At 43.8% G+C, this 26433-nt stretch overlaps 2 protein-coding genes across 18 annotated transcripts in view; one reads left to right on the top strand and one right to left on the bottom strand.

The window, feature by feature from the left end:
• Positions 1 to 18819, bottom strand: part of DHTKD1 (dehydrogenase E1 and transketolase domain containing 1) — a 118608-nt gene extending 99789 nt beyond the window's left edge. For 2 of the 6 annotated variants that reach the window (XR_014539386.1, XM_083575035.1), the window contains exons 1-14: positions 18572 to 18805; positions 15461 to 15613; positions 14739 to 14950; positions 12770 to 12964; positions 11150 to 11419; positions 10335 to 10506; positions 9065 to 9263; positions 7797 to 8109; positions 7255 to 7339; positions 6581 to 6720; positions 6041 to 6191; positions 5046 to 5152; positions 3136 to 3300; positions 1870 to 1952 (exon numbers count right to left, since the gene is read on the bottom strand). Coding sequence is in view for 4 of the 6 variants with exons in the window: in XM_083575035.1 (XP_083431161.1) it covers positions 1870 to 1952; positions 3136 to 3300; positions 5046 to 5152; positions 6041 to 6191; positions 6581 to 6720; positions 7255 to 7339; positions 7797 to 8109; positions 9065 to 9263; positions 10335 to 10506; positions 11150 to 11419; positions 12770 to 12964; positions 14739 to 14950; positions 15461 to 15613; positions 18572 to 18770 (2444 nt within the window). In the remaining 2 variants the exon portion in view is untranslated. Of the gene's footprint in view, positions 1 to 1869; positions 1953 to 3135; positions 3301 to 5045; positions 5153 to 6040; positions 6192 to 6580; positions 6721 to 7254; positions 7340 to 7796; positions 8110 to 9064; positions 9264 to 10334; positions 10507 to 11149; positions 11420 to 12769; positions 12965 to 14738; positions 14951 to 15460; positions 15617 to 17744; positions 17779 to 18571 lie in introns of those variants that run through there. The other 4 variants (XR_014539385.1, XM_083575034.1, XM_083575036.1 and 1 more) reach the window with 4 other exon arrangements.
• Positions 18820 to 20938: 2119 nt separating this feature from the next.
• The window catches only part of UPF2 (UPF2 regulator of nonsense mediated mRNA decay), a gene marked incomplete at its 3' end in the record, with an annotated part of 55558 nt that continues 50063 nt past the window's right edge, over positions 20939 to 26433 (top strand). For 5 of the 12 annotated variants that reach the window (XM_083574947.1, XM_083574945.1, XM_083574944.1 and 2 more), the window contains exon 1: positions 20939 to 21082. In XM_083574947.1, coding sequence (XP_083431073.1) covers positions 21020 to 21082 — 63 coding nt within the window. In that variant the 5' untranslated portion in view covers positions 20939 to 21019. Of the gene's footprint in view, positions 21083 to 21191; positions 21287 to 21859; positions 21966 to 26433 lie in introns of those variants that run through there. The other 7 variants (XM_083574941.1, XM_083574950.1, XM_083574949.1 and 4 more) reach the window with 6 other exon arrangements.

Below are 26433 nucleotides of genomic sequence, written 5' to 3'. Positions count from 1 at the left end.
ACGCGTTCTGGATTAACTACTCTGGAATAAAGACTGCCCTACTCCAATTTTCACCATGGCTACCACAGATTAGAATTCCCAGCCGTATGCAGGTCTAATTAGAAGTACGGTAACCTCCACTGAGTTTGATGAGGTTTTACTCAAATAAGTAAGCATGGGATTTAAAATAATATAAATAAAAAGACCAATACACCTATGGTTCTGAAAAGCAAGTGAAAGTAATTCCTACTTTACTTTAGTGTACTACAATATTGTTTTTAGATACTAGATTTCTCACCCACCCTTCACTATAAGGTCCCAGGGCAGGTTACATGTCATGTTAAGAATACAGTATTAAAATTAGTTTAAACAATTTGCAATCAGAATAATAGAGTGGGTGCTTAAAATATATACTTCAGGCAGGGGAAAGAGAAGCATTTACAGACACAGAATATGGGAGAAGCCTGCCAATTTGTCTCAGACAGCTAGGAGTGGGGCTTCTTTTCTTAAGGAAAAGGAAAACATTTTTTAAAAGTCAGTTTATTTTCACTAGCTATCCAGCTATTCAGAAGCTACATAGAAAGAGGGGAGAAACACTTTAAATTATGAAAAATAAGGAGATGATGGAAGAGAAGAATGAGGAAGTTTCAGACCTTGAGTGCAGCATAAAAAATGTTAAGGCTGCATAAAACAGGCTGCTCACCAGTGGGCTATGCATGGACCCAGCTTCAAACTCCTGGTCATCCATACTACTCACTGGGTGACTTTGGGCACTCTGCCCACAGAGGTGTTTGGGGTTTTTTTAGGTTTAAAACATTGCTCTTGTTCTGCCTTGGAAGAAGGGCAGGATATAAATTTAGGAAATAATATGAAGATAATGATTCTGCTTTTATACTATAGGCACGTACAACCGAAACCTATGACTTTACAGGGAACAAGACATCCCAGGGGCCTGAGCACAAAGGGAACAGGAGACTCAGCACAGGCAAACAGGGACCAGGTGTGTATTGCCACTTGTACATGCACCCTACATCCCTACCTGTCTCCAGGTAACAGTACATGTGTTAATCCAATCTATCCCATAGGACCATGTCAGATATACACAATCCTGCCAGCACAATATGGCAATGACAGGCCCCTGTCAATCTTCCAGCTGGTAATCCAGTCACCCACAAAGCAAAAGGCTGGAAATGGTCAAAGGCCTGGAAACGATGCCTTATGAGGAACGGCTAAGGGAGCTGGGCATGTTTAGCCTGGAGAAGAGGAGGTTAAGGGGTGATATGATAGCCATGTTCAAATATATAAAAGGATGTCACATAGAGGAGGGAGAAAGGTTGTTTTCTGCTGCTCCAGAGAAGCGGACACGGAGCAATGGATCCAAACTACAAGAAAGAAGATTCCACCTAAACATTAGGAAGAACTTCCTGACAGTAAGAGCTGTTTGACAGTGGAATTTGCTGCCAAGGAGTGTGGTGGAGTCTTTGGAGGTCTTTAAGCAGAGGCTTGACAACCATATGTCAGGAGTGCTCTGATGGTGTTTCCTGCTTGGCAGGGGGTTGGACTCGATGGCCCTTGTGGTCTCTTCCAACTCTATGATTCTATGATTCTATGAATATCCAGCACCCCACTCCTGTCTTTTATGGACATAATCAAAAGCAACTAGTTAAATCAGAGAAACATGTTTTACTCAAGCCATTGGATCCTGACAGCAATAAACAGGGCTTACTTCCAGCTAAGCAAGTATAGGATTGCAGCCTTAATCTTCATTCTAAATCTATGAGTCTCAGTCATGCTTAAATTTTTCACTTCCTCATGCGCTATCGTGCTATTTTACTGCCTGCTACTATTTGGAATGTTGAATACTAAATACAAGACCGCAGTTCCAGTTACTTTTTAGGATCCACCGTCGAATCACCAATAACTGGTCTGAACGTTGTTCCTGAGGCCATTTCTACTAAGCTTGACGCAGCAGCCTATAGAAAGGAAAGGGGGGGGCTGAATGTATGCATATCAAGTACATTTGAAGAGCTAGATAATTCACTCAGCAACTGTAAAGTGTCTAAGCATGACAAATTTCAGAACCATTAGATTTATACTGTGTTTTTTTCTAAAAGAAATGTTTAGGGGTACTCTTTTTCCTTCTCATATTGAAATACTGCCCCTCAATGAGGCCAAACTTAAGAGTCACAAAATGTTGAGGGGTCTTCATATCCTCGCATCCCCCCCAGAAAAAAGCACTGGATTTATATGACTAGCTGGGGACAACTTAGGAACAAGTATGGAAATACAAGCTAATAAAACTGTTTGGTCATTAAGATGTCTAAGATTCTTGATAAACATCCATTAATACTCAAAAGTGCAAGACAAGGATATCCCACTGAAGTGATAGATCTTTCACATAAAAATTTTGAGGAATGGGTTAGAAGTTAGATGAAATGTAAAATATTAAACACATAGAAAGGTCATTTAAATAACATATTATGTTCAATAATGTAGGTATGTTTGTGTGTGTGTGTGGGTGCGCGCGCACACACACACAATTACACAAACACGAACACATATAGAGTCAAATAAAAAAAAAATGACCCTTCCAAACATCTTATGCCTAATACAGCATAGGATGAATCCAGAGCAACACAGATTTACTTCCCTGGTTTTTTTCCAATGGCATTTTGGTAATACAGTGGTACCTCAGGCTACAGACGCTTCAGGTTACACACTCTGCTAACCCAGAAATAGTACCTCGGGTTAAAGAACTTTGCTTGAGGATGAGAACAGAAATCGCGTGGCGGCAGCAGGAGGCCCCATTAGCTAAAGTGGTACCTCAGGTTAAGAACAGTTTCAGGTTACGAACGGGCCTCCGGAAAGAATTAAGTTCTTAACCCAAGGTACCACTGTATACATACAAAGGGACCACATGTGTAGGTCCAGTAACATGGTTAGTTCCCACACCCAGGTTGGCAACATTCAGGTGGGAATTAACCACACCGCTGCCCCCGTCCAGAGGTCCATTCGCCCATATGTTATTGGAACTACAAAGGAAGTTACAGGACCTACATGAGAAAACTGTAATTTTGACAGTATGTGGCTGTGCTAACAAGTGATGTTTTAGAATAATTAGGAGTAGCAAGCAAAGCAATAAATCTTTCTACGCACAGGCAACCTGAGCAGAGTTTTTGGAGAAGCAACAATCAAAGGTTTCCGGAAGTTTCGAACCATCTGTCTACGGAGTAAGTGGAAATACTGTGCTGGGGTTGTTGGGTGCACAACACACATGTTGACATGGTCACCATCCACACCCTCCTCTGAGCTATCACACATCTGTGAAACAAATGAACAAAAAATGCAAAACAAATTAAAAAAAACAAGTACAGCTGCTGTTTTTAAAGTTGCAAAACAACGAGCACAGGGACAGAGCAATAGAGAAATTTCTGAAACAACAATGGGATATCAGCTTTGCCCAAGGCATGATGGATAACAGCAACAACCAGTATCTGAATAATAATAATAATAATAATAATAATAATAATTTTTATTTATACCCCACCCTTCCCAGCCAAGGCCAGGCTCAGGGTGGCTTACAAGCAATAATAAAAACAAGTTGAATGATTACAACTTAAAAACAACATTAAAATACAACATTAAAATATTGAAACATTAAAATATTAAAATGTAGCATCGCAGGAGGAGAAGGAAAAGAAAAAAGAAAGAGAGGGAGGGAATCAAATTGGCTCCAAGCCAAAGGCCAGGCGGAACAACTCTGTCTTACAGGCGCTGCGGAAAGAAATCAGATCCTGCAGGGCCCTGATCTCATGAGGCAGAGCGTTCCACCAGGCCGGAGCCAGAGTTGAAAAGGCCCTGGCTCTGGTTGAAGCCAATCTAACTTCCTTAGGGCTCAGGACCACTAGGGTGTTGCTATTTATGGACCTTGAGGCTCTCCATGGGGCATACCAGGAGAGGCGGTCCCGTAGGTACGAGGGTCCTAGGCCGTGAAGGGCTTTAAAGGTCAAAAGCAGCACCTTAAATCTGACCCTGTACTCCACCGGGAGCCAGTGCAGCTTGAAAAGCACTGGGTGAATATGCTCCCATGGCAGAGACCCCGTGAGGAGCCTCGCTGCAGCATTCTGTACCCACTGGAGTTTCTGGGACAGCTTCAAGGGCAGCCCCGCGTACAGCGAATTACAGTAGTCAAGCCTGGAGATGACTGTCGCATGGATCACTGTGGCCAGGTCGGGGCAGGAAAGGTAAGGGGTAAGTGTCCATGCACACAAAAGCTTATATCCAGAACAAACTTAGTTGGTCTCTAAGGTGCTACTGGACAATTTTTTATTTATAGCAACAACCAGGGGAAAGAAAGACACAACTTACAAGAACAGGAAGAAACACCACAGACAGAATAATTGCTGCACACAGGAAGAACAAGGATATAGTTTGAGTTCCTCACTTGTAGTTTTATAAATTGCAATGGCCATTTGTGTCTGCAAACTTCTCTACAATTGACTGGTGCGTAGCAGGACAGATTCTCTAGAACAATCTTTCACAATATAGCCATGTAAAAAGCACCTCTCTCATCCTGGCCAAGTCTGAACATAGCTGAGCTGGAAATTACCTGATGTGGTATAAGACAGTGCTGGAAGTGTCAGCCTCACCTTTCCCAGAATATGAACAGTAACAGCTATCCAGCGCAAGGCCCCATTTCCCGCAGCAGCCCACTAGCAAGATCCCTTCCCTGCTCTCATTTCCTAGTAGCTTACGTTAAGAAGTAAGGTGCCTCTGATCATGGAGGTAATATACAACCATCATGGGTGAGGAGAGGCAGTGTTATTGGCTTGGGCTTGTTCTTGTTTGCATCATGTATTTTTTTGTTTTATGTTGTATTTTTATGTTGTGAACTGCCCTGCGATCTACAGATGAAGGGCGGCATACAAATTTAGTAAATAACAACAATCATAGCCATTGACAGCCTTATCCTCCATGAACCTAGAGATGCCAAAAATTGAACCCGGAACCTTATGCATGTAAAGCATGGGAAGAATGAGCTTGTAGAACATGTCATGTCTGGCTACCTGCAAGAAACGTTCAATTCGGCAAGAAGAATGCTCCGGTCCAGCACCGTCATACCCATGTGGGAGAAGAACTACTATTCCACTCTGTAGAAGCCACTTTGCTTCCCCTGGAGTGGAGAAAGGAAGACTGATTCATTTTAGATGCCAGGATTATACATTATCACAGTCCACACAAGAAGATCCTCATCACTCAGAATGGGTCACTTTCTATGTTGTGATCTTACCCATCCTTCAGCTAATATAGTATCTAATTGCTCTTCTTGCTGCGGGAAAGACCATTTGTGATACACTTCAATTGATACAGAAGTCAGATTTTATTAACATTCACTTACACTTTCCTCTTATTGTTTACATAGCGACCCAAGAACAAAGTGTGCTGCTTCAGAAAGATCTCTGAAACACTACAATATTGCAATTTCAAAGGTTTCACACATCTTCCTCTGGGACATAAGAAACACATTAAGCTGCAAGCTGAAAGTCACCTCTACTGTGGCTGAGCTCACACATCTGTACATGACACCTGAGGGCTATAGCATCAAGTGATGATCTGCGTGTGTGAAATGACCACAAAGCCTATACACAACAGAAACGGCTTTCTTATTACTCGATACCACTGCACACCCAATGCTTTTCCATGAAAACAGCTCATACACTCAGCTGCCAATCACTGAGTGATCAGCCAACGGCACAATCCTATGTATGTCTACTCAGAAATAAGTCTGATCCATGAGACTTACTCCCTAGTAGAGTATTTAGAATTGTGAATGGCCCAAATGAAACTATTAATTAAATAGAATTTAAGCCTTGTTTTTTAGAAGCTCACTTAAAGTGGCTAACAAAGCATTAAAATAAAAATGAAACCTAATTAAATGTGGAGCAACATAAAAAAGAAAGTCTGAAGTGATGAGATATTAGGGGAAGCACGTGTGAGTAAGCAAGAATAATAAAAACAGATCTAAATGCATTTCTGTTTGGCACTGGCATTGGAATCTCACCTCCAGAGATAAATGTATCAAATATTATCTGAGCTCCATTAAAGAAATCACCAAACTGAGCCTCCCAAATAGGCAACAATTTGGGGCTCTCAATGCTCATTCCATACTCAAAGCCAAGCACAGCTTCTTCTGAGAGGGGGCTGTTGCTCACCTAACAGAGAAAGAATGTGAGAACTCGTAAGCTAAACAGTGGTTCGTCAAGAAGTATGCATGCCACACACAAAAAAGCATTTTCTTTTTAAATCATAACTGCTGCAGGAGGCTACCAGTTATTTTTTAAAAGAGGGTTAATGCAGGGGTGGACATAGGAAGTAGCAACATACACATTTACCCAGAAGTAAGTCCCATTGACCTCAAGGTCACTGACTTCTGATGACACTGCGAGAAACTCAGCAAGCTAGCACGCTTAAAACTGGGGATCTTTGTTTTCATCTGTTCAAAAACTTAGCTATGAAGCAGCTTTTCAGAAGTATAAACAGCAGATTACAGTAGGATCATGATGTCAATGAAATGCTGCTCGGTTAAAAATGCAACTTTTACCTCAAGGAAACCTTTCTGATCTGGCGACATGTGATTCAAAGGGATGTAGGTTTCACCCGTCTCTTGGCAAACCAGCATTGTGTGTCTCTGGCTAAATGTCCCTCGGCCAACATCCTGTCCGCTCAGGCGAATATTAAAACCTTTGTATAAAGCAAAGTATGGAGTAAAAGTACAGCTACCCAACCTGGAGTGGCCAGTGTCCTCCTGACAGGGCAGGGCTGTGTGGATACTGCAGCAGAGCCCCTGGGGTCTTCCCCCTGGTGCGTCCATGCCACCCCGACTTTGCTGCCCCCTTGCACTGCCTTGGTGAGCTGCAGCAATGCCGGTGTCATGAGGGAAGCTCAAGCCCACCCACCCCCGGGGGCCCAGGCACCACAGTAACCAACAGAACAACAGATACCAAGTATCCTGGAATTCTCTTTAAACCAATGCTGGCTTTTATTCAGATCTCAAAACAAATTGTTTCCCCTTATTGATGAAACATCCCTTTATCCATTTCTTCTAGCACTTGTATCTAAGTATTCCTTTTGGATGCATTCTACTGATTACTTTTGAGGGCAGTTTTTGTACATGATACTTATTTTAAAAACTCATATCCCTCTTGCTTCCCAAGGAACACAAGGTAGCTAAGAAGTCACAATAGAAAAACTATTATATTTCAAAACATAAAATACCTTGACAGAGCAGAGAACCAAAAGCTAACGCTTCAGCTGTGGCCCAGTCCAACTTTACTCCTTCTTCCATCTTCAGCATTCTTGACTGTACAAAACAAAAATATTCAAATATTACAGCCTTGTTACCTCAACTTCTGGAAGGTCTACCCAGCTTCTGTCTGGTTTCTGGATCACACATCATCAAGAGATTCAGTTGCATTATCTACTTCACATGTTTATCTGCTTTGGCTACTTTGTGTATGCAAAAGAAGCAACTTTCTGCACAATAGTTATATTTCTATTATCCAGTAACAGTTCAATCTTTTGTTTAGCTAATCAGTAATCCCTTCCTATAAGCAAATATTACAGGAAACTATTTAGTTGTTAGTATGTCACAAAAAGGAGCTTTTTGCAATATGCAAATGCATGTAATTTTAAAAAACTAATTAGTCGGCTTCCCTAAAGCCATCAAGTGTTGTTTGTGCACAAGGAAAGAGCTGAACCAGCTTGCAGGTATGTGCTTTCAGTTAGTTTAACTTCATATTTTATTCTATTTTTTGCACCTGGGCGTGTGTCTTCAGAATATGGCTGTGCAGCTGCATTTCCGCTGGCACCTCCACAGACTTGACCCCAACAAACTGAAGGAGTGGAATTGGTATGCCGGTATCCCATGTGGTGATCCTTGGCGAGGGCTCCACCATGTTACTCCAATGAGCCTGAAGATTGGTGGGTGGAGGGCTGTACAAAGTCATGTTGGCAAGATGTTCGTTCAGTTTAGAGTAATAGGAAGTCCTTATTTCAGACACTTCTTCCTCTGTCATTAGTCCCTGGGCTACCAGACGCTCTGCATAAGTGTCTGGAATACTCTTACGTGACCTGTGAGGGGAAACATGGTATTGCAATGTATGGCATTGCCTATTATTTGGATTACTGTCATGTCCTCTACATTCTGCTGCCCTTTTAAAACGGTTCAGAAACTCCAGTTAGTACAGAATGTGGCTACCTGCTTATTAATGGAAGCATGGGGTAAATGTCAGTCACTCCTGTAAACCTGAGGGAGTGCGCTCTCCCTCTCCCTGTCTGCCTCTCCCTGTCTGCCTCTTGTGCATCTCTTCATACACTGAAAACAGCAAATGGGCAAAAAGCAACCCAAAAGGAGTGACTTGCTGCAGAAAACCAGTAATGACTCCCAATCCAGTCTAGGACGCCACAGCTGCTTTTTCTCCAAAATAAAAGTGACCAGGTAGAGCATGCTTGTCTAAACAGTTGTACTTTACACATTACAGAAGGAATTTTATTTAAATATTTTAAAAATATTTTTGAAAGGCCCACATATAGATTTCATCAGGCCTGCTGAGTCCCTTTCCACCTATTAACTGTTTGGAGGGGAGCTGCTGAGAAGTAAATTGGATTTAGAGTTTTTCAGAGTGTGCAAATGTAGCTTCTACCTCTGCAAGAAGGACTGCTACAAGAAGATCAAAGCAGAGGAGAAAATGTCTCTGAGATGTAGACCTTCGTGTTACTTAAAAAGGTAAAGGCAAAGGACCCCTGACAGTTAAGTCCAGTCACGAATGACTCCGGGGTTGCAGCGCTCATCTCGCTTTACCATTCAAATGGTGCATGTGCACTGCGTCATGTGATCAATGATGTGGGGCAGGAATGACATGGGCCCCACCAATATTTTATTCAAGTTGGCACCCCTGATTAAGGGCATCTGATTGTGTGTAGGCCTTGCCCAATGCCTTACTAGAATGTGGCTGAGATGGCTTTCCATGGGGGGAATGCAGCCTTCAGCCCAAAAAAGGTTCCTGGACCCTTCACTAAGCCATACCTGATAATTTTGTACATGGTGGGGTTAGTGAAGAATGGCTCATCCAGTTCATTGTGACCCCACTGCCGGTAGCACAGCAAATCCACAATCACGTCCTTACGAAAATGGCGCTGGTATTCAACAGCTAATCTAGTGGCTCGGATTACTTCTTCAGGGTCATCTCCATTTACATGGATAACTGCACAACCAACGATCTTGCCTAAGAATGGGAGAAAGAATATTTCGGTCTCATACAACATATGACCAACTTAAGGTAAATGCAGCTCACCAGAAATGTGTGACAGTTCATGAGAGGCAGGCCACACCTCCTGTTTTTGTTGCCTATGAATGCGAAAGCAGAAGGGATTCTCAAGCACCTGGCTGGTCACAAACAATGTCTGGTGCACTGTGGCCACCAGCCAGGATTATATTTAAATTAAATCACTTTAAATATAGCAGTCTATTTATATTTTTGCAGTTTCACATTCACCAGTGATGCCCCCCATAAGCATTCTCAGATACAGGTCCAGTCTCTCCAACTCCTTTCACTTCTGGAAAAGAACTCAGAAGTGATAAGAGTAAGTAGAAGCTACTGTCCCTGCAATACCGTCCCAGAAAGGGCCTTCTTGGTAGTGGCACCACCCTGTGGAACACCCTCCTGCCAGATGTCAAAGAAATAACCAATTATACAACCTTCCATAGACACCTGAAGGCAGCCCCATATCAGGAAGTTTCATGTGTGTTTTTATATTCTGTTGGAAACCACTCAAGAGGCAGCCTAGTCCAATGGGCAGGGCACAAGTAAATTATTGTTATTGTTGCTGTTGTTGTTAACTTTCAAAACTGGTCACAGACAGTGGCAAAGCGTGGGGGCTGGGGGGGGCCATGGCATCAGGAACATTTTTTTGAGGGGGTGCAACCAGGCACTCCATCAGAGCCTGGCTCTGGTGCGCAAGGAAGCTGCAAAGAAAGCTTTGTTGTGTGACGGCCCAAACCTGCAAGCCGCAGCTCCACTTCTGGGTCAAGCCTGACCTGGGGGCAGAGAGAGGAGAGTCAGTGGCAAATTTGCCACCCCTCTCCTTGGCTAGGTGGTGATGCACAAGGATCCTGCCAAGGCAGCTTTCTCACACCCAAGCGCAGCTCCACTCCACAGGCATGACCCAGGGGCACAGAGTGCGCCCCATGCAGCCGCCCCACATGGTAGTATCATACACTCCGTTGCTGGACACTCACCTTCTCAGTCCTTAGAACATATAACCATTCCGCCTCCACAGAATCCCATGATACATACCAATATCACTGCAATACAGAGATGACCTCCCTCGCTCTGCTGGAGTGGTGTAGCCCAACTGATTGTTAACAATGAGATGAATGCTTCCTCCTATTCTAAAATGTGGTAGACCGGAAAGTGTAAAAGTTTCAGGAACAATGCCTTGGCCAGAGAAAGATGCATCACCGTGAACCTATATTACAACAAGAAATTGAGAAGTTATGTCAGAAACCACTGACAGTTCTTTGAGGGGACTTATTTGTTCAGGGGAGGGATTAAAATGTTTCAGCTATAATCTTTAGTTAGGAAGTTTTGTGTAGCTTCCCAAAAGTGGCAGATGATGGGGTGAGGTGGCAGCTCTTACTTGACCTCCCAGCAAAGCACTGCTGCTATTTACTGGGAGAGTGGGAGGGGCAGGGCGGCAGGGTGGTTGGCACTGTGCAAATGCACCAGCCCCTTCCACGCTGGCTCCCAGGAAGCAGCAGCAGCTCATCTGCCAGGAAATCAAGTAAGCACCACATTCCAAACCCCTGCGCCACTACTTTCAATCTGAAACTTGCTAGAGAAGGCACAGGCCTTCCATATTTTTTTGAACTTGAATTCTAAGTAAAATGTTGTCACTGATTTAATTAAACCAATAGCATGCTCTTAACCTCTCTTCCAGGCACTGATCAGTCTGTGCCCTGCTCAGCTTTGACAATACAACAGATCTATATGTCTGCAGGCTATTTCCTGTGACCAGAGAATTAGTCCTATCTATATCATTACATCACATCAAGTTGTCTGAAATGTTAAGATACCCCTTCCAGAACCCTGCTCACTGGCTGACAAAATACCTGCAGGCAGATGACTTTGTCTCCAGGCTGTGCAGAACTGTCTAGAGAGTAGTCCCCATCGAGCAGAGACTGCTGCCTCCCCCTTGCTTTGCCAACTGCCACAGGGTTAATGGCTTCTAGATGGGAAGGGTTTGGCAACAGGATGACATGAATAGGTCGGTGAGACCCGAAATCAAGATCCACTGAAGCAGTCAGGTGAGATAGGACATCTCCAATTGCTGGTGAGTTGTCTGGAAATTCGCTCAGGCCTCGCATTTTACGGAACATCAGCTTCACAGGAGGAGATGAATATGAAGTTTCAAACACATTTGCAGAGTATGTTGAATGCAGACGAACAAAAGCAGTCATCTATTACAGGGGTTCCCAAACTTTTGGAGCAATGACCCAGGTCTTCCCCCGTTGATTCAGGTCTCAAAATAATAATCTCAGCCCTCCTTCTATTGCAGCCCACCCTACCAACTTGAATAAAAAATGGGGAGGAAGGTAAGCCCCACGCAGCACAACTGATCACAAGAGGAGGCCTGGCCCCCTCAAATATTTTACTGGGGGCAAAGGGACCTTGGTCCCCATGAGTTGGCTCCAATGGACCTAATACTGTTTATGCCCTCACTTTCTTCAAGGAACTCTGAGCTTCATACATGGGTTGTCCCATTTACACTTCATAACAATCCCTTTGAAGGTTAGCCTAAGAGTGTGAGACCAGCCCAAAGGCACAGCTGAATGGGGGTTTGAGTCCAAGATTCCCTAGAAGCCACTCGCGCCATTGTTCTATCCATATTGGCTCTTCATATGCTGCATTCACATGCAGTCTCTTTCAGGATTAGGCCTTCAGGTACCAAACGCATATCAGAGCACATGTTGTGCGCAGTCGCACAGGTCCCAGATTCCACACCAGGGATCTACAATTTAAAATATCTACTACCATGATGGGAAAGGCCTTTGCTTATCAGAAGATGCAACACTGGACTGGGGGGACAAATAGTTTGACCTCCGTACAAAACCATGGCTATGTAGAAGCATTTGAAGTTGCCATTTTGAGGCAGCCATTATGTTTCAGCTAGAGTTTAGGGGCCTGTGTCACAAAGACAATTGTGAATACTGTATTTGCTACTAGTTCTATTTAACATTCAGTTGGAACACAGAGTAACTATACGGTGGCACTGTTTTACTGTTTTGGTGAAAATCCTCTGAACTTGCAACATATGTAAAGCAGTCTGAATGGTGAAAGTATCAAGTATGTTTTTGACAAGGAATGTCAAGGAAAGTCCATAGCAGAAATATTTCTCACAGATGTTTCATCTTGTGGGTTATTTGGAATTGTCACCTCAAATTCCTTTTGGAGGAAGGGAGGTAGATACATTTAACAAATTAAAGTAAATGAAGCTTTTTGGTCAAGGTTTCAGCGTTTCCACATGACTTTTCCACATCAAGTTAAATAATGCATCGTTTTGTGTTAAGATATTTGTTGCTGTTACATTTGGGTTGTCAAAAGAAATTCTAAACACGTCTAAGAGGATGACCCCAAAGAATCTAGTATCATTGCAGCTTTTGCCACCAATCTTATGGAAATGTGTATTTTCAAATCAAAATTAGTCACACCTAAGAAAAAACCCCACTTACCTCAGGTGGAAACTGAAGAAGGCCGGTGAGGAGATTAAGTCTGCCTCGATGAGGCATTCCAAGTACGATGTCCGTCACCCCACTGTATGAGCACATCTTTAACAATTCATGAAAGAAACCCATCATGCTCTCTGCTCCTTCACCACCATATCTTTTCACTGTGGCAAACTTTGTAGCCAAAAAATGATCAAACTCCTGGAAAATGTGAATGGTGATTATATATTTACATATTTAGAAGAATGTATCTTTGATAGGGATTCAGGCTTGGTATAGATATAACATTTGCAATCTTCTCACTACAATTTGGTGAGAGGGCTAAGAAGCATTACATCTGCCATCACTGCTAACCATGATTAATGCTAACCAGGATTGCCTTGCTAACCAACTATGGCTTGCAAATGCATTTTGAAACACGGGTCAAATTGTGAAGGCAATCCTGGTTAGACAGAGAGGCGCTGAGGGAGGTGGAAAGTCTGTGCAAACCCATGGGGTATAACCACAGTAATCAAATGTGTAATCCACTAACTGTAGATAAGAGGTTCTAGAATGTTACCTTTCCACCAGGTCATAGCTATAAAAATATACATCAAGAAAACTGAGCAAAATTGTTTATTTGCTTCCTTCATGAATACTCAAGTAGCCTATTTCAGTTTGGTTAGACAAATTTGGTTTAAAACACAGTCTGTTACAGAAAGTTGGGGCATCACAAAACAATATACTGTATTTGCAGTAATGATCCCACAGATCAGTACTGTCAGCATATTCAAAAATCACTATGGGGAAATAAGCATTTTGACAGGACTACTTGAAGTCTTTGTTGTCAGCCCTGAGTGCTCACTGAAAGGACAGATCCTGAAGCTGAGGCTCCAATACATTGGCCACCTCATAAGAAGAGAAGACTCCCTGGAAAAGACCCTGATGTTGGGAAAGATTGATGGCACAAGGAGAAGGGGAAGACAGAGGACGAGATGGTTGGACAGTGTTCTCGAAGCTACCAGCGTGAGTTTGACCAAACTGCGGGAAGCAGTGGAAGACAGGAGTGCCTGGCATGCTCTGGTCCAGGGGGTCACAAAAAGTCAGACACGACTAAACGGCTAAACAACAACAACAAATGTTATACATATATACACTGGTCTAGCAGTAGTTAATTACACTAGTAAATCTACTAAAAACTCACACTCAAAATTTAGCACTAGGAGTTTTTTATGCAATGTAATCCATTGCCTCCTCGAATTTGGGCCTACTCAGCAACATTGATAAGCCCAACATGCAGTGGCGCAGCATCACTCCACCTTCTTTTTCAAAAAAACACACACCAGGGGCTTGTATAGCTTATCATTTGCACTCTTGTGATAAGACTAGGATCAAAATGCACTACAGGCAGCAACCATTTTATTTTACGTGCGTCTGAACCTGAAAGTTACCTGAAAATATCAAAACACGTCAGAAAAAGGGGCAGAATAGGGTGTTTGCAGGCTTTTAAAATGGGTGCTCGATTATACGCAATTTCACATAAGTGCACGGGGCTTCAGAATGTAACCTGTATTTTCTCTGTTCCATAGATGTAAGCCTTTCCATTTCTCTGCCTGAAAAGCCCATTTGTGCAAATCAAACAGGAAAAATTTCCCCTTGCAGTTAAGATTTCAAAATCAATGCAACTACTAACTTAAAAGTACTTTAGTTTCTGTTAGGAATCACAAAATGCTGCAGAACAAGGCTATCAAAACTCATGTAAAAACTACTATGCCTGTAATGCAAATAATGAAATAAATCATTTGCCAGAAAAATCCTCAAAATATCAGTTCTGTTAAAATATTATGGTATTTTAATCCACCAGTTGAGCACTTTATTCATATTGAGAAATGAATCAATAATCCTTTAATTAAGGTGCTACTTTTTACCCCTAGAAATAATTTCATTCTCATTCTTTTTCTTATACTATATGCACACACATACTTATACAATGCACCTGAGATTCTAGCATGAGCTTGGACAAATACTTTTTCTCTTCAGTAGTGAATGCTTCTTGTTTCAGCTCCTCAAACCGTTTAGCAATCCATTCTCTTTCTTGCAAGCTTGACAGTTGACTGGTCTCTATAGACATATGTTCACAGTATATGTGGCCCAGGTAAGACAATATATCCTCTAGGGATGCCTCCTCCTTTCTCATGTTCAAAAGTCCTGGAATAAAATATTGTCTAATAGATTATATTGATACATTAATAACACTGAGCATCAAGCTCTAAGGTGCTCTTCTGCCAAGTGGTCCTTCAATAAGACAACTTCTCTTTTTCTTCCCTTTAGAAAATAACTCATAGGTGTTCATTCTGAAGTTACTGCTGCAGTGTAACAGATCCACAATTCTCAAATATTATACAGGAGACTTGCAACTTACACACATTTAACTTGTACACGCTTGGTATAAATTGTTTTAAAAATGATAAAAGAGGTAGGCACCCAGGGGAAAAGGCTTTGGCAATCCCACCATTGCACCCAATTTGTGTTGGCTATATGCAATTTTGACTTTATGCACTATTCCCAGAAGGTAATCCCTGTGTAAGCTGCGGGTCTACTGTATTAACAAAACCACCCAATGTACTATTTCCTTGACTGCTACCTAACCAACCACTTACCAACGGGGGGGGGGGGGTACTTCACCGTTCCGGCGTGAAAGTCGCTTTTCTTTCCTACCTGCAGTATTGAAAGGTCCTTGAAGAACTTCAGTCAAAACTTGGATTTCAGGTACCATATCCATCACAGCTTGGCCAGTAAATAAAGGGTTGATTTTGGCAGCTTTGTGGCCATGTTCATAGTATGCTGTCACCAAGCGAGCCAGTCCATGGTCTACTAAAAACAAGAGAACAGAGACTATTTTTTAGCAGTGTGCAAAGATACCAATTATTATAAACCATGAAAAATTAAGTTGGAAAGCCAATTTGATGTGGTTACAGAAACTACTGGCTAAAAATGTGAGTGTATTTTGTTTTGAAAGCTTTGAAGAAAAATTCCTGTCTCCCTGCACTGAGCTCTGTGGATTCTCTAATGCACCCATGGAATTCCATCTGAGCAGTCTCTCTCATGCACTTCAATAAGCGTTATGTGCATTCAAAAGGATGCATGCCTGGAGCTGTCAGGAAAGCTCTACTATGTGTACTCTCCCACCTACACTGTGTATCTGAAGAAGTGTGCATGCACACGAAAGCTCATACCAAGAACTAACTTAGTTGGTCTTTAAGGTGCTACTGGAAAGAATTTTTTGTTTTGTTTTGACTATGGCAGACCAACACGGCTACCTATCTGTAACTCTCCTACCTACAGATAAGGAAGCTCTGTGAGCCTATGGAAATGCTTAGATGTACAACAAGCCACTGACTGCAGGTCCCTGTCAGCAATGTAGCTCACTTTTGGGCAATCACTGTTAGCTAGTTTAAGGTTAACCAAGCAGCCACATTTGTATGTTTCTGGGAAGAATCCAAAGGAGTCTCCCCTTATAGAGCTCATTACCAGTAGCAGACCTTGGTGGTAATTAAGTATTGAATAACAGTTGGCAGATTGTCTTTTTCTAGGAGAGGTCCTGGCTGATGAATCAGCCACAGCCTAAGAATCCAGGAGCAACACAGGGTCCAGCAGCACCTGATCCCTCTGGAGGGCATGCCCCAGCTTTGTATTTAATCATAGCCTGCTAAGAGGTTAATAACCTGTAGTTCAATGATTGCAGCAGAGCAACCGTTTTCTCCATGATGAGCATGAAAACAGAGCACTACTTTTGGGTTTCTTGGGTTTTTCCAGGCTATTAACCTTTATGGATTTCATAGGAGCCAACTCCGAGGAGCTGAGGTCCCTTCACCCCCCAAAGTATTTGAGGGAGCCAGCCGTGTCATGTGATCAATTATGCAGGGTGGGAATTATGTGCCCCCCCCCCAATATTTTATTCAAGTTGGTACTCCTGATGGGATTATTTACAAGGCTGGTATGACCTCATGCAGAACCAGGGAAGCATGAACTCCCAAATCAGGCTCCCTACTATTAACATTTCTGTCTTGTCTGGACTCAGTTTATGAATTCTCATTCAGTACCAGACTTCTACTAAACATCTGTTCAGAACTTCCATCACTTCATTTGGCTTTGTTGAAAGGAGAAAAAGAGCTGCTACCATGAGCACTTCACCCCAAATCACCAGATGATGTTCCATTGTGGTTTTTCATAGATCTGAAAAAGCCTGGTAGACTAGACTAAACCCGTTGTTTGCCCACAATGTTTAATTATTGCCAAGAACATTCCATAAGAGTAAAAAATGCCATGAGTTTCAAAGTTTTATTTTCAAGTTAATCTGTTCCATATAGCACCCTGGTTCTCACACTGTGGGGTGAGATACAAGATCATGGAAGGGTTTGAAACTTAGCAAATATTAGATTAATTGAATTTCTCCTCCTCAGAGGACTCATCATTGATCTATAGTGCAAGTAGCTGCCCATCCACTGCTTTGTTCTAAAGCTGTTTCCTCTGCATAGTTTTTGGAAGTTTGGAGATGTCTTGTCTTACTTCTATTTTTTAAAAGAAGTAAGTAACAAAGAACACTTGGTATGCAATGAGAAAAATAACACCAAAAGCTTGCTTATAAAGTCTCTCCCCCCCGCCCGCTGTATCAGTAATAATGTTGAAGAATCCCCCACCCCACAATCCAAGGATATCATTTTGGTTCTGTTCCTATTCAAAAGCCTGGGCAGAACCTTCACTGATCAGTTTCATGCACAAGATACATACAGTGGTACCTCGGGTTACATACGCTTCAGGTTACAGACTCCGCTAACCCAGAAATATTACTTCGGGTTAAGAACTTTGCTTCAGGATGAGAACAGAAATCGCAAGGCGGAGGTGCAGCGGCAGCGGGAGGCCCCATTAGCTCAAGTGGTGCTTCAGGTTAAGGACAGTTTCAGGTTAAGAACGGACCTCCGGAAAGAATTAAGCACTTAACCCGAGGTACTACTGTACATGCTCCCCTGCGGAACAACTGGTCAGGGGAGGGTGGAAAGAGGCAGCTACAGAATACAAGTGGAGCAGAGCTTAAGAAAAGACAGTGTGCTGTGTAGGGAGCGGGTGTGGGAACTGGCAAGAGAGGAAAAGGTCTTGTTACATCATAGCAGGAATGCTGGAAAAATTCCAAGACCAGCTTTGCACACAGTCCTACCCATACTTACTGAAAAGTGTGGAAAAACTATTGTAATCAATTGGATTTGCTTCCATGTAACCCTTTTAAAGATCAGTGTGTTATTACCGCATTCCTATACTCACTCACCTTTAGGGTAAACTCTATTTTATTTATATTTACTTGTAAAATTATATGCAGGCCACCTTTTGGTGTACGCAGCTTACACAGCATAACCGCTGCAAACGCAGTGGGGTTTACTAATGAGCAGACATGTATAGACACGCACTTTGGGGACAGAGGAAAGAGGGGGGTCGTCCCGAGACCATGAAAAAAGATGCTTTTGACTAAAAGGCAGGCATATCAAGTGTGGCACAAGCCGCCTGATGACAAACCACTTTTAACAGTCTGATCCCGTACAGATCTACTCCGTACTGAGAGCAAGTCCCCGTGTGCCCAGAGGACCTTGCTCTCAGGTGAGGGGACCTTTGAAGGTGGCATCTGAAGGCTGCCCTCCCGCGCGCTTCCCCCGGGACCCCTCGCGGAGTGGATCTGGATGGGCTCAGGATGCCTGCGGGCAAAGCTCTTCTTCTTCTCCCGCCCCCCCCCCCATATAGCAACGCACGGTCTCGCCCGCCCGCCATGCGCCCGCCGACCTGCTCTGCCGCGGGAATCGCGCGGCTCCGCGCCATCGGCAGCTCCGCTCTCCGCCTTGCGGCTCGGCTTGTAGCCGTAGACCCCCCTCTCGGAGCGGTACCAGCGCCGCCGCAGCAGCAGCAGAGGCGCCGGCGCCCGCCGAGACCCCATTCGCGCTCCCAGCGCCACCAGCGGCGCACGAGCCGCCGCCACCGCCATCGCCGCCAGGCCCGCTTGCTCGGTCCGCAGCCCAGACAAGCAAGGGGGCGGCCCCGGCCCCCGCCCCCGGCCCCGGTTGGTGGAGCTGCGGCGGGAGGAGCAGGCGGGACCGCCCCCGGGCCCCGCTCGGCCGGGGAAAACACGCCCGGCGCCCGCCTTGGGAAGAGCCGAAAGAGGCCCCCTTTGCCGCCTTCCCCTTTTAGCTGCGGATCGCTGCCAGGACTCTCCTTTGACAGGCCCGTGTCCTGACAAGAGATGGCAGCCCTCGAGAGAGAGGCTCCTTGGAATGAGGGGCGGCGGAGAAGGGGGCGTCTTAGGTGCTTCTCAAAGGCTGTGGCCCTCTGGTGTGGCTGGAGAGGATGGCGAGTGTGGAGGGATGCTTCAAGGACACTATTGAAGAAATGTTTAAATCTTTCAGGATAGCATAGTATAATATAGTATCTATATAAATATATTCATTTGCAGAATATGGATAGATCTCTCTTCAAAATGAGAGCAAGAGCAATGGCTATTCTATGAAAGATCAGAAAGGAGAAAGGCTTCTTTGGGTTGATGAGGAGATGAGAGTTTGTCTCAAATTAGACCTAATATAAATGAGATTACCTGGCAAAAGCACACACACACCTCGCTGAGTTTGTATACATACTTAAGGTACACATGTAAGAGGTTCATCTATATAGTTTGGGAATTATTCATGTTCTTATGTCGCTGCATTTGCTCACGCAAATATTACTTCTGAAAATGTGGCTCAAAGAAAATATGCGGTTTATATACACATACAGAAACGGGAAGCCATCTCTGGGCAGGGTTGAAACTAGGCTTTATTTCACCTGGGTCAAAGACCCAGTTTGGCACCCCTCCATGCACATTTGTGTACACACATACATAGGCTGAGACCCTCAATGGCACCCCTCTGGAGGCTTCACCCAAGGAAAAAACCTGGCTAGCGCCCCCTCCCCCGGAGGGGAAGCAGTCTCTGGGCATCCATTGCTGTGGATGTAGTGTGCGGTGTACAAAACAGCTCTTCCCCACCACCACCTTTGTACTTTGGGGTCACATATAATCTTTCTGCCTAACCCCATTATATTTGGAATACACGGAAACTCAGGCTTGCTACAAGTAGTCATCATCTTTGCTGCTTGTTTTTGTTATTAAGCAGTGAGCATAAAACACTTAATCTCAGGGTTGTGGGTTTGAGCCCCATGTTGGGGAAAAGATTCCTGCATTGCAGTGGGTTGGACTAGATGACCCTTGGGGTCCCTTCCAACGCTACAATTCAATGATTCTATTATATACAACCTGAGCCTGCAGGGGAGGAGTTCATGGCATCAACACCCCAGAAGGTCTTGCTTCCAGCTTTGGCTTCCAGCAGAAGTCAAGCATGGCTCTCTCTCCCTGGCTCTAGTCCAGCTCTCTCTCACCCCACTCTGGTCATTGTACTTCTCACTACCAGCCAGGTGAGTAGTGGCATGTGGTCAGGGAGCTAGAAGCTAGTCCCCTAAATGCTCTCGGTAAATTATAGTATTAAAGCCTGGTGCCTCCTTCCCAAACCTGGGAAGCTTCTGCCGGGCTTAGGGAGGGAGGTGCGTGTGGTGTCCTCATCCCATCGCCCTCGCAAGCTGGTGCCTCTGGCCCGAACTGTTTCCCTTCAAAAAATTTCACTGCACAGCACTGCAGGTGAGGGATGCAGTGGTGGGACCACCCATTGGTCCTTCCTTTGTCATACTAAGACATTTTGCTGCCTGAGGTGAAGAACAAGAGGAGGCTCCCCCTCCTCCCCACATACAGAAGTCAACTGGACGGGGAATGTGAGCGGACACTGTCCTCCACCATATCTGAGGAGAGCAGGTTTGGTTAAGGGATACAGCTAAACTAGCCATACATTTTTGCAGTGTGCATTACTTGCGTCTCAAGAAAGAGAAGCAAATTTCGCTATGTTTAGGAGGAGAGCGCGTGCACGCTTACGCCCCAGGCGCGCTCCCTGGGACGCGGCACTTCGGACTCGGGGAACCGTCGGCTCTGGGCCCGAGTTCCCCAGGGAGCAAAAGAGCGCCTTGCACCGCCTCGCTTTCAAAAGCTTGGGCGGAGGGCGGGAGAGGCTTCTTAGCTTCACCCCTCCTCCTCCCCCGCCCTCCGGAGAGGCCCCGCCCCTCGGGCACTTCCGCCTTCCCCTGGTAACCAAAGCACGGAGTTGCCCCGCTCTCCCCTCTCCGTCCCAAGGACCCCGCCAGCCAGAGCTGTCCTGGGCGATGCCTGGCAAGCGTCCGCCCCTGTTCTCAGCAGCCCGTCCCGGGAAGGGACCGCGTCTGCCGGTAGGTGAACCCTCAGACCAGTCTTTGCCATCACCCTTCGCCCTGGACCGAAAGGCGGGTGGCGGCGGGGTTGCTTCCGAGCAGGTGACGCCGAGGGCAGCCTGGGGGGGCGGGGTCCTCGTTTGCGTGGGGGGGGGGAGAAGAAGAAGAGGCTGGCGGAGCTGGAGCTGCAGAAGCTGGAACCGATGTTTACAGCGGGCCGAGGTAACCGCCCCTTCACCGTCCTCCGTCGGGGGAGACGGAGGGGGCGGGGGGGCTGCTGGGGGGGGCGTCGAGATGGGGAGCCCCGGGCGGGACGGGCCTGGTCGGGGCGCCGCGGGACAGGGAGCCCGAGGACGGAGCCCTCCGCGGGGCTGCCGGGGGAGGCCTCTGCCGCGCGAGGGGGGCGGCCGGGAAGGCGGCGCTTCTGGCTTCCTGCGGCGGCATCTTCACCTGCGCGGGGGGGGGGGTCCCGCTGCCTGAAAGTGACAGGTGTGGGGAAGCCGACCAGGAGGGCGGGGGTGTGTGGAATGGCGCCCCCTCTCTTGAGTCGGTCGTGGAAGACCCTTTTAAATTAATAGTAATAGTAATAATAATAATAATAATAATAATAGTAAAAATGTGTTAAAGAAGGTATTATCTGAATAAAAACGAAAGCGGAGAGAAAAGGAGACGCGGAGGCCTCTCTCCCAGAAAGTGGCGGACCCTCCCCGCTCTCCCCGGGGAGCTCCGTGGAAGAAGAGGTCTTTGAGGGAGCAAAGCCGCCGCGCGGGGACGGGGCAGGACGAACTTGAAAGGAAAGGCCGGCCTTTCCATACTCGGGGAGGTTGCCCATGTCTGCAGACAGCCCGGCTGCTTCAGTCCTTGGCCGCTTCCTTTGCCAGTAGCCCTGCCATTGTGGAAGGTGAGCGGACCAAGATGCTCCCAGTGGTTGTGATGCTTCCCAGGGTGTGAAGTAGTGAGTGACAAAAGCTCATCTGGTGGGGCAGAAGTTTTGCACTTTGCCAAAGTTCAGCTCTTGCTTGTTCTTAGGCTTGTCTAAAGCTGTCAAAAGCTTGGTCTAATTATTATTATTATTATTATTATTACAGAATTGTTCTCAATACTCTATTCCTTGCTGTTCTGAAATAAATCTGTATGGCAAGCTGCTCTCTTCCTTGCTGTTTTGCCCATGGGCTCTCCCTTCACTTTCTCTTTCCAATAGCTTTAGATAATTAACTCAAACATGTATAGTGCCATTCCTTCTTTCAAGTGTTTTCTGAAGCAATTCATTGTGATTTAGGATTAATAGTGTCCACAATTCACAGCAGTTTAGGATTGTTCTAAATTTAAGATTTTACTTACAAGCCTGGTTCAACTATGCTTTGTTTTGCTTTTAGTTCTTCACAAAGCAGCAGTTCTGGGCATGCGCACGGACTGAACACAGTAGGACTTAAAGCATTGTTTAAATATACATAATATCAGGCTGCTGTAGTTTGCTTATCTGTGATATTATCTCTGCCAGTTGTTTCAATAAGTTAAGTGACAAAGATAATGCAATTAGAATGTGCATGTAGACTTTCTTGTCTACTGTGACATGTGGTAAGCAACAGTGCAGTGTATGAGAGAGGTTGGGAAAGTTAGTGACACATTGCTTATTCTCAAAAAGCATGTACTTGTATTTAGAATGCTTTAACATGGCTTACTAGGAACCATGCAGGATTGCTGCTGTTGGGTCTCATGTACTTTATACCCTAGTGACGACAGTGTGTACACAGCATTATGACCTGAAAGAAGAATTTTCATAGGATCATAGGGCTGTAAGGGATCTAAAGAGCATTCAGTCTGAACACTTGCCCCTAAGACAGGAAGCTCCTTATACATATCTTGGGTTAGTCATTTGGTATGTGTTTTTTTTTTTTTAAACCACTTTGGTCAAATATTGAAAACAATTTGTTAGAATTCTTACAGAATTCTACAGACCTGTGCTTACTACAGCCCCTACCATTACCTGGGTGTTATAAGGGAATTAACAAATGGAATTAACAAATGTAATCAGTTGTTAAAGTTATTGATGTTATGCAAATATGTTCATACTTCTACCCCTAAACCACAGTAAATAGTGTAGCTGTTGAACTTTTTGAAAATGGCATCAAACAAACAAAACATATGTAGTAACAAGATAAAATTCAGTTTTACACTGCTGAGTAGAGGGCAGGCTGTCCCTACTCTTGAATGAAATTGCATATTTGGGAGAAATGGCCCATGTTTTCTACAGCTCCACATACCTTTTGTCTATCTTGTATCAGAGGATGTGAAAATGCTATTTAAAAGGTAGGACCTCTACTTACACTTGTTTGTGGCTTGACAGGATATTTGACATAGTCAAATAAAAGGCAATCAATAGACCAGCACCAGCCTGTCCACGTCACATGCAGATTAATCCATCTCATCCATATTACTGTGCCACAAGCAGAGAGCAGAGGCACCCATATATATATATATATATATATATATATATACACACACACACACACACACACACATATACATATATACATATATGTATGTCTCTACATCTATATATCTATCTGTATATATATCTATATATCTGTTTGCCCCAGGACATATTTTTATAGAAAGGAAGGATAGAAATGCTGAAAATATATGCATATCTGAGGAGTCTATGAGGTTTGAGGAATTACTAGGTCAAATAATGTTCATGGCTCAGTTTAGTGAGCCAGGCTATATATTTTAGGGAAAGACATGCATTCATTCTGCCCCCTCCTTACAGTAGGGGGAAGATATTGAGGAAGAAATTTTGAAAGCTCATACAAAAAAGTCTTTTGTATTTAAAAATAATCCAGGAATCTAAAAAGTGTATAAAAATACTTTAGATGTAGTGTTTCTTTTTTTTTAAAAAAAATGATATTTTATTCAAATTTCAAAAACAGATTACAAAAATAATAAGATAATAAAGAAAAAAACAAACAATAAAAAATACAGAGTAGAAAAAGAAAGGAAAGTAGAAAAAACAGTAAAAAAAATAAGTCCATCTTTCAATTTCTTACTTTTCATTCACTTGTTTCCCTGACCTCCTCACACCTCCCTTTTTTGTATTCCATTTCGAATGGTTAATTCAGCAAATCCTTTCCCTCTTTGTTTTTATCTTAGTTCTTTATCTTAACCTATTATTGCCTTCTATTTTCATCTATTAACAGGCCCTTTTTACATGCTCCTTTTTAACATTATTACTAAAACCGCTTCATTTCATTCCGACATCATTTTAACATTCATTAATTTTACAATGTTTCTGTAGATAGTCCTTAAATTTCTTCCAGTCTTCTTCCACCGACTCTTCTCCCTGCCAGTCATTTCCGCCAATTCCATATAGTCCATCACTTTCATCTGCCATTCTTCCAGAGTGGGTAAATCTTGTGTCTTCCAATACTTTGCAATAAGTATTCTTGCTGCTGTTGTGGCGTACAGTGGTGCCTCACAAAACGAAAAGAATCCGTTCTGCAAGTCTCTTCGTCTAACGCTTTTCTCGTCTTGCGAAGCAAGCCCATTGACGGATTAGCGGATTAGCGCTATTAGAGGCTTTTAGCGGCTTATCGGCTTAGCGGATAAGCGGCTTAGCGGCTTAGAAAAAGGGGGAGGAAAGGAAAAAAAACCCGCAGGAACTCGCAAGACATTTTCGTCTTGCGAAGCAAGCCCATAGGAGATTCGTTTTGCGAAGCACCTCCAAAACGGAAAACTCTTTCGTCTAGCGAGTTTTCCGTCTTGCGAGGCATTCGTCTTGCGGGGCACCACTGTACATAAAAAAAGTTCTATCCTTCTTTAACACCAATTGGCCGACCATGCCCAGGAGAAAGGCCTCTGGTTTCTTCAAGAAGGTATATTTAAATACCTTTTTCATTTCATTATATATCATCTCCCAGAAAGCCTTAATCCTTGGGCACGTCCACCAAAGGTGAAAGAATGTACCTTCGGTCTCTTTACATAGGTGTAGTGTTTCTGAGCTGTTTGAATGATGAAACTTGACAGTACATACGTTGATGAAAGGTTTCAGAGGATGTTCTCAGTTGATCTTTAGATAGCACAACTTAACTTCCTTGCAGGGCTCAACTTCTGCTCTGTTTTCATTGTCTTCCTTCCTTGCATGCAAGCAAATAGTACACATTTCTTTGCCAGACTATGGAAAATCACTCTACATGTGTGTGTTGTGGGAAAGAGCTTCTTGGTAATTAGCCATTAGATTCTTTTTATCCATCAGACTTCCTTTAGTTTGATTGTGTTCCAATGTTACTCAAGTACAGGCAGCACCTGAGATTTGTCCACAAAAGAAATGAATATGCATTGCTTTGAGGACAATTGCTGTTGTGTTGTAACTTAATATACTGCACTGTAATTAACAGTGGTTTCAGAATTTTTTTAAGTGGTGTTGGTTTTAACCTGGTAATCTTTTAATCGAAAAACAAGCTTTTAACAGAAGTTATGTTACAGTTCATTTCTTTTCTAGATTTTCATATGCTTTCATTTGTGAACTTCAGTTTATCACCTAGTGATCAGCTTTGCTGGGAATGTGAAGTTTTGTTTGTAAAACTTTCTATCAGGATCTCCATAAAGGGGTGGCTTATTGATATAAAATGGACCAGATCAGGCCTGCACAACTATTTCAAGTGATGTGTGCACATAAATATGCATGCTTCCTACTGATAGTCACCTGAAGAGAATTAATTACCGTATTTTTCGCTCTATAAGACGCACCAGACCACAAGACGCACCTAGTTTTTGGAGCAGGAAAACAAGAAAAAAAATATTCTGAATCTCAGAAGCCAGAACAGCAAGAGGGATCGCTGCGCAGTGAAAGCAGCAATCCCTCTTGCTGTTCTGGCTTCTGGGATAGCTGCGCAGCCTGCATTCGCTCCATAAGACACACACACATTTCCCCTTACTTTTTAGAAGTGGAAAAGTGAGTCTTATAGAGCAAAAAATACGGTACAAATTTGATTTTAGATCAGATCAATATTGTAACCATTCCAGTTCTTAAATTTTGGGCTATTACTATCTTCATTCATCATATTGCTAATTTTATGAAGCAATCCATTTTAAAAGTTGAAAACTTTCGATAGAGAAATAAAATAGTGGAACTCTTTTGGACAACATTTCAACCCATATCACTGCCTAGGACTAGGTGTATAAAGCTTGGTTGTCAAAGAGTAAAGTATGAATGGGGAGAAAGCATTTATTAGAGGTCATGGAATGGGAATCGTTTTTGAAAAGATGGATGTGAATGCAGCTTTAAGTATAGTGCTTTTGTTTTGCACTAATAATACATCAATTTCAGGGTGAATATACAAGGGCTATTGTTTCATGCTTTGTATCTGGGT

The sequence above is a fragment of the Podarcis filfolensis genome, assembly GCF_964270895.1.
Source record: "Podarcis filfolensis genome assembly, chromosome: 10".
Classification (NCBI taxonomy): Eukaryota; Metazoa; Chordata; class Lepidosauria; order Squamata; family Lacertidae; genus Podarcis; species Podarcis filfolensis.
The sequence above is the reverse complement of the archived record's forward strand: the minus strand, read 5'-3'. Positions and strand labels throughout refer to the sequence as shown.